Source organism: Aquarana catesbeiana, linkage group LG02, assembly GCF_042186555.1.
Source record: "Aquarana catesbeiana isolate 2022-GZ linkage group LG02, ASM4218655v1, whole genome shotgun sequence".
Classification (NCBI taxonomy): domain Eukaryota; kingdom Metazoa; phylum Chordata; class Amphibia; order Anura; family Ranidae; genus Aquarana; species Aquarana catesbeiana.
This window is the reverse complement of record NC_133325.1, coordinates 687179232-687192021: the sequence shown is the minus strand read 5'-3', so window position 1 is coordinate 687192021 and position 12790 is coordinate 687179232. Positions and strand designations below refer to the sequence as shown.

Here is a 12790-nt window from a genome sequence, read left to right as displayed (position 1 = left end):
GATGAATTAAAAAAGCTGATGGAACAAGAAACAAAGGAAAAATTTAACCAAATAGCTAAAGAAAGATATCTGTATGGAAATAAGGCGGGAAAGCATTTAGCCAGAATGCTCAGGAAAAAAAAAGCCCTTAACTTTATAGGAAAGATACAGGATAAACATGGGAAGATGGTGTATGAAACCAAAGAGATTGGGGAGGTATTTAAAAATTATTATAGTGAACTATATACGGAGGAGATTAATGGAGACCAGATAATGGAGGAAAGCAAAAACAGGAAGATAGAGGATTTCTTAAAAAACGCCAAATTAACCAAAATCACAAAAAATGCGAGAGAGGCTCTGGAGAAACCAATCACAGAGGAAGAGATATATAGAGCAATAGCAGATAGTACACAGGGGAAAAGTCCGGGTCCGGATGGGTTCACCACATATTACTATAAGAAATTTAAAGACATACTAGTTCCGAAAATGTGTAAGTACATGAACGGGGTGGGAAATGAATATGAATTAAGTAATGAGGCGCTTTTCGCTACAATCACCGTAATCCCCAAAGAGGCCAAAGATGCAACTTTATGCGCGAGTTACAGACCGATATCACTGATTAATGTAGATACAAAAATATACTCAAAAGTATTGGCCACAAGGATAAAAGAACTGATGAATGGGGTGATTCATCCGGACCAAGTAGGCTTTATAGCGGGAAGGGAAGGAAGAGACAATGGGGTGAGAACCCTACTGTTGCTCCAGAAGAGAAGGGAGGAGGGACTCCCAGGTCTGCTCTTGTCAAGTGATGCCGAAAAGGCGTTTGACAGGGTGGCCTGGGAGTTCCTGTTTAGAACCCTAGAAATAATTGGAATCGGCCCCAAGATGATAGGATGGATTAAAGCACTCTATAGGAAACCTAAGGCGGCCATTAAGATCAATGGAACCCTGTCGTCACCTTTCGAGATGAAGAGAGGGACAAGACAGGGATGCCCCCTGTCCCCCCTTCTCTTCGTGCTGGCCCTAGAACCCCTCCTGTCAACAATTAGAAATAACCCTGATATTGAAGGATTCAAGGTGGGAAAAGAGGAGCACAAACTGGCTGCTTATGCGGACGACGTGCTCTTCTATATAAGTAACCCCGGAAATACACTACCAAGATTGGTCAAAATATTAAAACAGTATGGAGAAATAACAAACTTTAAGGTCAATATGGGGAAATCAGAAATTTTGAAGATAAAAGTGAGTAAAATAGAGGAGGAAAAACTAAAGAGAGATTTCCAATTTTGTTGGAAAAAAGAGATTAAATATTTGGGAATAATGCTTTCGAACTCCCCGGAAAAGTTATATAGGAAAAACTATATCCATCTCTTAGAGGAAATAAGGAGGGAAGGGAAAAAACTTCAGATAAAACCTCTTTCATGGATAGGGCGTATTAACGCCATAAAAATGGTCCTCTTACCTAAGATCACGTATAAATTCCAAATGCTGCCCATTAGACTCCCACAGGAATATATTAGAAAGTTGAAATCAATAATCTCTAACATAATATGGAAGAACAAAAGATCAAGAATATCTCTCAAGACACTAAAACAAGATAGAGCCAAAGGAGGCCTCGCGGTCCCAGATATCCTAAAATATTACAAAGCAATAATTATGTCAAGAGCAATAGAATGGGCTAGGGATAACCAAGAAAAAAGATGGGTGAATATAGAGAATCACTATAGTAAATCACGTTTAGGATCTATAATTTGGAACCCTCCGAGTCACAGAACGGTAGATGAGGAAACACACGGTTTAACAAAAATAGTTTTAAAAACATGGGAGGTAGAATATAAACAGTTAGATAACACTTTTAATTCTCCTCTGATAGAATTAAAGGAGAATGAATATTTTGCACCAGGGAAAAGAGATATAGGGGGGAACTGGATAAAAAAAGATAAAGTACAGCTCAGAGAAATACTTAAAAAAGGGAAAATAGTCACAATAGCTGAATTGAAAGAAAACACAGACACATGGGTGATAGATGAATGGAGGTACATGCAACTAGATCGCTTCGTGAAAAACTTACCTCAACCAATAAGATCTGGAGAAAACTTGACAGAATTAGAAAAATTATGTTGCGCGGAAAAGACAAAAAATACAATATCTAAGCTATATAAACTATTATTAAAAGTAGAAGAAGCAGAGGTACCCACATTCATCAGAAATTGGGAAAAGGAGTTGGGAACACAAAAAGACACGAACACGATCAATAAAATGCTCCGTCTAGCCCATAGCTCAGCGACAGATACAAAAACGGCCGAGATGAACTATAAATGCATGGCAAGGTGGTACGCAACGCCAGATAGGATGAGTAAATTCCAACAGGGGAAATCGGCAGAGTGCTGGCGGGGATGTGGAGAGATGGGCACTATGGCTCACTTATGGTGGAATTGCCCGGTAATTAGGGAATATTGGAAAAAAATCTTGAGTTTGATAAAGGAGATTACAAAAATAGAGGTGAAGGAGGACCCATGGGTGGTTCTCTTCCACGGCATAGAAGGAAGTGTGAAACAATATAAAACATCTCTGGTTCCACATCTATTGAATGCAGCAAAAAGATTAATCCCCAAAAATTGGTGGAGAAAAGAAAGTCCAGAGGTGTGGGACTGGATAAATGCCGTGGAAGAGACCCACACCATGGAGCAGTTTTCTTTGGATAAGGAGGAAAAGAGAGAAGCAGACAATTGGAAATGTTGGAAGGAGTTTAAAAAAACATGGAGTTATGCGGAAAAAATTAAGATGTAACTACCCACTAAATAAGATCATGGGCAGTGCACAGGGGTGGGAGGGGGGAGGGAGGGGAGGGGTTATATATATATATATATAAATATATATATATATATATACGTGTACGGTTTTCTTGCCTTTTCTTTTTCTCGGCTTTTAGATAGGTGAAACAGAGAGTTTCATAAATAAAGATAAAATTTTAGAGAAGGAAAATTAGGGGTTACGCCTTAATAGGTGAGGCTAAGTTTTATATAATTATTCTGTGTAAACCCCTGTCTTGAACCCCCGTGGAAATAAAAATAAATACGCCACAGTGATGAAGAGATAAGAAGAGATACTTATGAGCGAGAAAGCTGAATTAGTCTCTCTAAGAATTTTCTGAAGTGGCAAGAAAAAAAAAAAAAAAAAAAAAAAAAAAAAAAAAAAAAAAAAAAAAAAAAAGAATTCTTGCTTTTCTTCAGTTAGGAGTAGAGATGAAGCTGGCCTTGAGCACTATCAAGGGTCAGATCTCGGCCTTGTCGGTATTTTTTCAGAAACCGCTTGCCTCTCATTCCCTAGTTCAGGCCTTTATTCAGGGGGCACTGTGTCTAAATCTACCAGTCAGGCCGCCCCTGTGCCCATGGTATTTGAATTTGGTTCTGTCTGTTTTGCAAAAACAGCCTTTTGAACCATTATGCCATGCTTCTTTGTGTATTTTGACAAAGAACTTGGTTTTTCTTGTTGCCATATCCTCTGCCAGGAGGGTATCTGAGTTAGCGGCTCTTTTATGCAAAAAGCCATACTTAATTATTCACAAAGACAGGGTGGTGTTGCGTCCTCATCTGGCTTTCTTACCTAAGGTAGTATCAGGATTCCACCTAAACCAAGATGTGGTCCTACCATCCTTTTTTTCCAGATCGGCAGTCAGAGGAAATGTTGTTACACTCTCTAGATGTTGTTAGAGCAGTCAAAATGTATCTGGATGCGACTACCCAGATGCGGAAGACTGACTTTCTGTTCGTACTGCCAGACAGTCCCAGAAAGGGCCAGGCAGCATCGAAGTCCACTATAGCTAGGTGGATTCGACAAGTTATTGTTAAGGCCTATGATTTGGAAAAGAAGATTCCTCCTTTTCATGTTAAGGTGCACTCGACTAGAGCAGTAAGTGCTTCATGGGCAGTGCATCACCAGGCCTCCATGGCTCAGATCTGCAAGGCTGCAACTTGGTCTTCGATCCATGCATTCACTAGATTCACTAGGGCATGGGGATACTGCCTTTGGGCGCAGTGTACTACAGGCAGCAGTGTAGGTCCTCATGTCCAATGGCAGTATTTTTTCTAATCTGTGTCTCACTCCCCTCAATTTGGGCATTGCTCTGGGACGTCCCATGATATAATGAATAGAGCTCAGTGTCCCGTGATGTATGAACAAGAAAATAGGATTTTTTAAAACGGCTTACCTGTAAAATCCTTCTCTTGGGATAACATCACGGGATACAGAGCTCCCCGCCCCTCTTAGGGATTTATGAATATATATATATATGGATCGGGATACTTATTGCTTTGCTACAAAACTGAGGTACTCTCCATATGGGAGGGGTTATTAGGGGAGGAACTCTCCTTACAATTAGGGTTGCCAGTGTCCAACACCTGAAGGTGACTATCTAACCCATGATATAATGAATAGAGCTCTGTGTCCCGTGATTTAATCCCAAGAAAAAGATTTTACAGGTAAGCTGTTCAATAAAGTGTTTTTTTTCTATCACCTTCTATTTCTTTTTGAAGATTCACTTTGGATTCTTATCTACGTTCTATATCTGCTATAGTCCCTTACAGCGAGCGCTGACACAATCCCATCGTCACTCCCTGTAGTGGGCGAACCCTGGGAGTCTAAGACTCCTGGTCTGAACTGCCCACTAATGTAATGTCATTAGCATGACACCCAGGAAACAAACCTCTGGCCTTTCCTGCCTCCCATGACCTCATATTGACTGACAGGCCAGGAGTCTCCTCCCTTTTTTCAGCTCCCCATGCCTGCGATATGCAGGCTGTGTAAATGTGCACTATGCTCAGTGTAAGTGTTCCTCCTCACAGTCACATGCCATATTGGACTGTGAGGAGCAGTTAAGGCACTTTTAATATTATTGAATGCCTGCACAGTCGAGGTTCACAGAAGCATTGTTGGGGCACAGGACACCCGTATAGGAAACTAGAACATTGCCTGTTGTTGTGTATTAAAAATTACATAGAACAGATTCCATTAATAAATTAAATATATTTATAGTTTTATTTCCAATCTCGCTGTGTCGAGCTGAGAAGCGTGGGTAGAGATATGTAGGTGTTTGTTTTAGAACATGTGGGCGAGTACACTAGCTCATTCAGTGTAATGATTATATGCTCAATGTACCCGCCCACATTCATGCCCATTTACTACAGTTCTCATTGCATGATGGGGACTGTAGTTTTTCATAGCTGTAAAGTGAAAAGGCAGAATGTGACATGTCCCTTGACTTACATCTCCTCTTGGGGTCGGCAGAAACTGGCATTTTTTTTTAATTGCAGTAATGACAACACTATTATTGCATTCAATGTTTTCTCCTAAATGGTGAGGTTTATAAATAAACTGCTAAATGTTTAAAATTTTACACAGGTCAGTGTACTTATGGTAGTTTTTATACGGCATCCCGGAGTTCTTCTTTAAGCAAAGACTCTCTCTCTGTTTTTCATTGACTGTTGTGATGTGGTTGTATGACTTTGCTTTCTTGCATTATTCAAGGTGCCTCTCAGGTGAGAATAGACCTGCTTACTCTGGCGGGAAGTGCGGAAAGCTGCAGTCTGAGCCTGCAAGGTGTGGCCTTATCCCTGCTGAAATCCATCACTGAGAAGATGGAACCATGCTGCAAATCCCTGGACATTAGTGAACCACTACTCTACTTCTCCATCATGTCTATGTCCTACTACACTACTATCCAAGCATTAGAGGTATGAGCTCTACTTATTACTCAAGTGGGTCGGGGTGTAACTTTTCACTGCCAGTGTGTTTGCGTGTTTGTATATATTTTTATCTACAGTTGCCAGTAATGACAATATGTGAAAAAAAAAGCTGGTAAGTGCAACTGCTACAGGATTTGTAGCTTGATTCATGTTGCTTACTCTTCTAGTGTCCCATCTCTAATGGCAATGGGTGAACAGTTTGAACTGAGCTTGAGTTCAGGCAAAACATTTGCCTGTTCATGCGTTCGCTGAACACCCGAATTTGCAGGGTGTTTGTCGGGGCTTGGCCCAATCAGGACGCAGTGTAAGCTGGTTGTTAAGGAGCTGGGCCGGGAAGCCAGCTGCGGCATTCTTAACAACCTATGAGTCATCAGCTGTCAATGGGTTTCCCCACGAAAAAAATCCATACCAGACCCTTATCCGAGCATACAGCCCGGCAGGTCAGAAAGGGGACAAGCGATTTACCGCCCCCCCGAACCATACCAGGCCACATGCCCTTAACATGGGGGGTGGGTGCCCCAAATCACCTTGTCATGTTGATCCGTTAAAATCCTTCACATAATCCAAAACACATTCTATGTTCCAAGTGATGAAAGTGTCCAAACACCAGTTAATCCTTAGGTGAAAAAAGGGTGGTGTCCTTCCAATTAACGACATTGTGCTCCCAAAGGGATAGAAAAGACAAATATCTTCTTACCGGATAATAAGACCTTTCAAGGCCTATACACGCATTAGTGAGTATTCACATTAGAAAACACACACAGCACTGGTGTAAGGCTCAACGCTGAAACACCTGTTTATGAAAAATAATGGGAAGACATGCATAAGTATGCTAGGTTATCAGTAGCAACAATATAAATATATTGTAGAGGTAAAAATTGTATAAAAAAATAAATAAAAAAACAAAAAATCGATCGAAGTCCTGAAATAAACAAGTTGACCATAGAGTTCTAGGGGGTGTGCCCCTGTCAACTCTGAGTCTCTGAAACAAATGCTGCAAAGGGAGCGAGGCTGCTTCAGGCACGGGCTGGGGGACCCGATCACTATGATAAAAGGAAGAGAAGCGCCAGGCAAATCCTAGTGCAGCATTATTTTATTAAAATATATGTTAACAGTATAAGGTGCACTTACATAGTGCTAGTGAGGGTAGGTGCATTCAAGATCCAGCATCACAGAAGAGTCGCCGGGGTGTCCCTGTGGAAGGGTCCACGACCGCCGCGTGTCAGCGGGAAGTTGAACCTCGAGGGACCTGGGAAAGACGCTGACTGTGTAACTCTGTGTAGGAGTGTTCCGAAGCTGTCAGAGTGGGGAGCCGCCTACCACTGTGTCTGGCCAATCAGAACGCGTTTCAAAGGCACGGCCAAGCATCCTTCATCAGCTGATCCTCCAGCATTAACACACTTCAATAGAGGATGTAATTAGCCCAACCCGGGCCACGATAGCAGCTTCAGCTGGGGAAGCAATCAAAGCTTAATAGCCATAGTAGTCGGGGCATTAAACACGGATTAACAAAATACAGGTGTGGAACCTGTGTATACAGATGGGGAAGTGATAGCTTTATAGAGAAGATATTGTGCATAGATAGAATATATAAATTAACGGATTTTGGTAAAAAAGGTTTTAGATGGGTATATGCATGTTTGGAATGTAGTAATCAAAAATAAATCTCTATATAGCTATCACTTCCCCATCTGTATACACAGATTCCTCACCTGTATTTTGGTAATCCATGTTTAATGCCCTGATTACTACCTGATTTAGCTTTGATTGCTGCCTCAGCTGAAGCCGCTATCGTGGCTGGGGTTGGGCTAATCGCATCCTCTATTTAAACTTGATTTTAATGCTGGAGGAACAGCTGATAAAGGAGGCTTGGCTGTGCCTTCGAATCGCGTTCTGATTGGCCAGACATAGTGGTAGGCGGCTCCCCACTCTGACAGCCCTGGAACACTCCTACACAGAGTTACACGGCCAGGGTCCTCCTCAGGTCCCTAGAGGCTTCAGCTTCCCACTGACACACACAGCGCTCGTGGACTCTTCCACAGGGACACCCCGACGGCTCTTCTGTGATGCTGGGTCTGGAAAGCACCTACCCTCACTAGCACTATGTAAGTGCACCTTATACTGTTAACAATTTGTATTTTAATTAGGGTTGTCCTGATACCGATACTAGTATCGGTACCGATACCGAGCATTTGCCCGAGTACTTGTACTCGGGTAAATGCTCCGATGCTTAACCGATACCTGGACAGTCAGGGTGATCGGTGTGGAGGTAGAGTTATGCCCCGTACACACGGTCGGATTTTCCGATGGAAAATGTCCGATCGGAGCGTGTTGTCGGAAATTCCGACTGTGTGTGGGCTCCATCAGACATTTTCCATCGGATTTTCCGACGCACAAAGTTGGAGAGCAGGAGATAAAATTTTCCGACAACAAAATCCGTTGTCGGAAATTCCGATCGTGTGTACACAAATCCGACGGACAAAGTGCCACGCATGCTCAGAATAAATAAAGAGATGAAAGCTATTGGCCACTGCCCCGTTTATAGTCCCGACGTACGTGTTTTACGTCACCGCGTTTAGAACGATCGGATTTTCCGACAACTTTGTGTGACCGTGTGTATGCAAGACAAGTTTGAGCCAACATCCGTCGGAAAAAATCCATGGATTTTGTTGTCGGAATGTCCGAACAAAATCCGACCGTGTGTACGCCCTATTACAAGCACCGATCACCCTGTATAGATTTCAATAAAGCCTGACAGCCGTTTCTCCGCTTCTCCCCCCCCCCCCTTCAGCTGCTATAGTGAAATCTACACAGCGGTGATCAGTGCTTGTAACTGCCCCCAAAGCTGCACCGATCACTGCTAACTGTCCCTGTATCCTTCTTCAGTCCCCCTCTGTTCTGCTGCTGTCCCCCTCAATGTCCCCCTCCGTGCTGCTGTCCCCCTCCCTTCTCCTCCATGTCCCCCTCTGTTATCCTCCGTTCTGTCCCCCTCTGTTATCCTCCGTTCTGTCCCCCTCTGTTATCCTCCGTTCTGTCCCCCTCTGTTATCCTCCGTTCTGTCCCCCTCTGTTATCCTCCGTTCTGTCCCCCTCTGTTATCCTCCGTTCTGTCCCCCTCTGTTATCCTCCGTTCTGTCCCCCTCTGTTATCCTCCGTTCTGTCCCCCTCTGTTATCTTCCGTTCTGTCCCCCTCTGTTATCCTCCGTTCTGTCCCCCTCTGTTATCCTCCGTTCTGTCCCCCCTCCGTTCTCCTCCTTCCTGTCCCCCCTCCGTTCTCCTCCTTCCTGTCCCCCCTCCGTTCTCCTCCTTCCTGTCCCCCCTCCGTTCTCCTCCTTTCTGTCCCCCTCCGTTCTCCTCCTTTCTGTCCCCCTCCGTTCTCCTCCTTTCTGTCCCCCTCCGTTCTCCTCCTTTCTGTCCCCCTCCGTTCTCCTCCTTTCTGTCCCCCTCCGTTCTCCTCAGTGTCCCCCTCCGTTCTCCTCAGTGTCCCCCTCCGTTCTCCTCAGTGTCCCCCTCCGTTCTCCTCAGTGTCCCCCTCCGTTCTCCTCAGTGTCCCCCTCCGTTCTCCTCAGTGTCCCCCTCCGTTCTCCTCAGTGTCCCCCTCCGTTCTCCTCAGTGTCCCCCTCCGTTCTCCTCAGTGTCCCCCTCTGTTCTCCTCAGTGTCCCCCTCCGTTCTCCTCAGTGTCCCCCTCCGTTCTCCTCAGTGTCCCCCTCCGTTCTCCTCAGTGTCCCCCTCCGTTCTCCTCAGTGTCCCCCTCGAACTTTCAGGATGGAGAGCGGAGATGGGAGCCAGTAAATCTGGCTCCTTCCTTTTGCGAATGAACAGTCAGTGATAACTGACTCTGTCCATTCACATAACTGAAACATCGTAACCTGTGATTACGATGCCTCAGTTTATGAATGGAGAGGAGCCTCTTTCTCCTCTCCTTTCATTTTCAGTGCAGCTGAGGCTGCTGAGAAGGGGACTGGAAAACGTGTCCTCAGTCCCTTTCCCTGTCTCAAAGGGGAGATGTCAGGGGTCTGTTAAGACCCCTGATATCTTATTAAAGCCCCCAACGGGGCTAATAATAATAATAATAATTAAAAAAAAAATTGCAATAAATAATAAAAAGAAATGAATTGTAAAAAATAATAAAAAATAAAATAAAAAACACACTGACACTGTCCACTCCCCCCCCCCCCCCCCTTTATAAAAAGAACGCATTGTAAAAAACACATAACAAAATAAAAAATAAAATTGTAAAAACAAAAACAAAAAACTACTGACACGCGTGCCACTGTCACATGACATTAAAAAACAGTATCGGTAATTGGTATCGGCGAGTACTTGGAGAAAAGTATCGGTACTTGTACTCGGTCTTAAAGTGCCAGCTCAACTCTTCAGCCTGTTAAGGGACGCCAGTGATACATATATCGATCTCCTAGGAGCCTCAGACCCGATCATGCAGTAAACCAGAAGGAAGAGGAAACAAACTCATTGTGCAGCGTTCAATTAAAAGCACAAGAGTTTAATAGCAAATCTACTTACAGCAAAGATAACTTGCACAGGCATATCGGAAAAACATCAGTCAGGCACTCTCCACGAGTGCTAAGACGTCACAGCTATTCCTTTCCTTGCCTAAGATGCTCAAACTTTATTCCATGTTTCAAACAGGAACAGCACAAGTAACACCGGGTCCGCAATTGTAAACGCGTTTCACATACGTATCAGTGCTTATTCTTGGTTATAAATACATTGAATAAAGTTTGAGCATCTTCGCTACAGTGTTGTGCTGCCAACTCTTTCTACTTTACTATGCGACGGTTTGGAGCCACGGTGAGCACCCACCATGGAGATCTCTGTATATGGATTGCGGTGTTACCTTTCTTTTGGCCATACCTTTAATCACCTGTCATGTTTAAAACACTTTATATTAATATTTGCAATTTGTTACAATAAAAAGTTCAGTATAAATAAAAAAACATTATTACCATGTAAGGTCTGTAGTATATGCGATACCCAAATTCTGCTCTTGGTGTAAGTATTTATCTCTCTTGTTTACAGGTGCAATGTGGTAAGGAGCTGCTTCTGCACTGGAGTCCCTGGGATCACATGTACTTGTATCAGCACACACTGTCTACCCTGCAGTGCAAGGATCTACTTTTGACAACTTTAGCCAAAGGAACCCAACCCCTGGAGCCGGCAAGAACTGATTCTGGAGCTTGTTCACCTACACAAGGTCAGACTCCAGTTGCAGGGAGCCCGGGAATCTATCGAAAGGGATTTCAGATTACTGTGGATTTAAAATCTGTGAAACTGAGAGCCACTGTTACTAAGGACAACTACTTTCTGTTCACGGCTCAGAACATCTGGCTTAGTCAACATGAAGGCTCTCTTCAGCTGCGCTCCCCTGAGGTCATAGTCAATGCAGATGGGCACAACATATTTCTTTTTAAAGACATAGATGCACAAAGACTACCTGAACTGGAAGACATGCTGCTGCATCGCAGTCATTTCAACACACTTACAGAAAGGAATCGAGCCTGGGTTTTGGCTCTTAATAGCGTTTCCATGGAATTCCCACATCGCTATGACCTCTCGTGCATAATTGATGAGGCCATAGGAGTGCAGAAGTGGCTTAAAGGACTCCATCGCTCACCTCGGACTGAGCCTGAACCTCTACCACCTGATCTGGTGTTCAGAGTTAAACAGTTTTCTTTTGCATTCCTGGATGATGTATTTGAGGTTAAACTGAGGGACAATTATGAGTTAATGAAGGATGAAAGTAAAGAAAGTGCAAAAAGGTTACGGCTACTTGATGAAAAGGTGACTGCTCTCCGAAAACAACATGGGGAATTGCTACCAGCCAGGAAAATTGAGGAACTTTATTCATCGCTGGAGAAGAAAAACATTGAGATTTACATCCAGCGCTCCCATCGCCTTTACAGCAACACCCCCATGAGGAAGTCTTTGCTAACTTGGACCATGTCTGATTTAGAAATCGTAGCCTTGGCTGATGAATCTCTTCATGGACCAGACAAGGTGCTAGAGAATATGAAAGATATTGATAGTATCAGCCCTTTTCCCTCTGAGGGCTTGTCTTTAGTAATTCAGTGGTGTCGTATGATGAAGTGCTCTCTAAAAACATTTTATGGTAAGTGTTGCTCCAGCTTGTGTTTTTATTTATGTGTGAAAACAAAATGATAAAGCATCTCTCACTGCTATACTCACCCTATTTCTGGTGCTGTCCCCTGCAAATTAATTGCTTTGCGATCCTATATCGCTTCTCTTCTGGCTTGAATGATGGTCAGCATCATTCAGCCCACATCCTCTGAGCATCAAGGAGCCACCCCTGGGGTTACGTCATCTTGCCAGCCTGAGCTCACAGGAGAATCCTGGCAAAATCAGTACCACATCACGTAATGATGTAGCAGCACTGTCTTCAGAATTCTGGAGCACCCACCAGTGGAGGAAGAGGACCTGTGGCATCACGCAACCCGACTGAAGACGTCTAGAAAAATTTATTTATGTTGGTTTTGAAAATTAAATTGTGGGTACTTCAGGGAGGGGAGGTGGGTGTCAGAAAAAGAAATGAATTCTGGGACATTTAATTTTAGAGATGAAAAGGAAAGTTTGGGGATGCATTTGGGTAATGGACAAACGTTGAGTGACTCATTGCTGAAAGATGGACTGCTATATTTCTAAATATGCATTGCCAAAAAATTGACCACAGTATTCCACTATAAACAATGGACTTCTGCTAGGAATGAAGATCTGTTTCTTTCTCAGTGGTAGTTCAGAGTTATGTCTGATGCCAGGTCTGTATTTTAGTATTGCCCTGGGCTCTGTGACGAAACTCTGTTAGTAATAGGTAGTTCTACAGGCTTGTTACTTGCCCAAAGTCCTTTTTTGTATTTAGTTTGTTTTGCTGTACCTTTTGCTGTTTGGGTGAATTTTCTTCACATTCCATCCCAGGGATAATGGTCCAAGGCCAAATAGAGAAGATGAATCTACCCAGAGGGGACACAGACAGCAATAGGAACTTGTATGGGGTTCTAACCCTTCCTGGATCTATACAAAAGTTAAAAAAA

The 12790-nt window shown here is 43.5% G+C and overlaps 1 protein-coding gene across 3 annotated transcripts in view; it reads left to right on the top strand.

Annotated features, from left to right (window-relative positions):
* Positions 1-12790, top strand: part of BLTP2 (bridge-like lipid transfer protein family member 2) — a 187460-nt gene that overhangs the window by 73689 nt on the left and 100981 nt on the right. For all 3 annotated transcript variants that reach the window (XM_073616776.1, XM_073616775.1, XM_073616774.1), the window contains exons 15-16: positions 5506-5711; positions 10764-11853. In XM_073616776.1, coding sequence (XP_073472877.1) covers positions 5506-5711; positions 10764-11853 — 1296 coding nt within the window. The remainder of the gene's footprint in view (positions 1-5505; positions 5712-10763; positions 11854-12790) is intronic.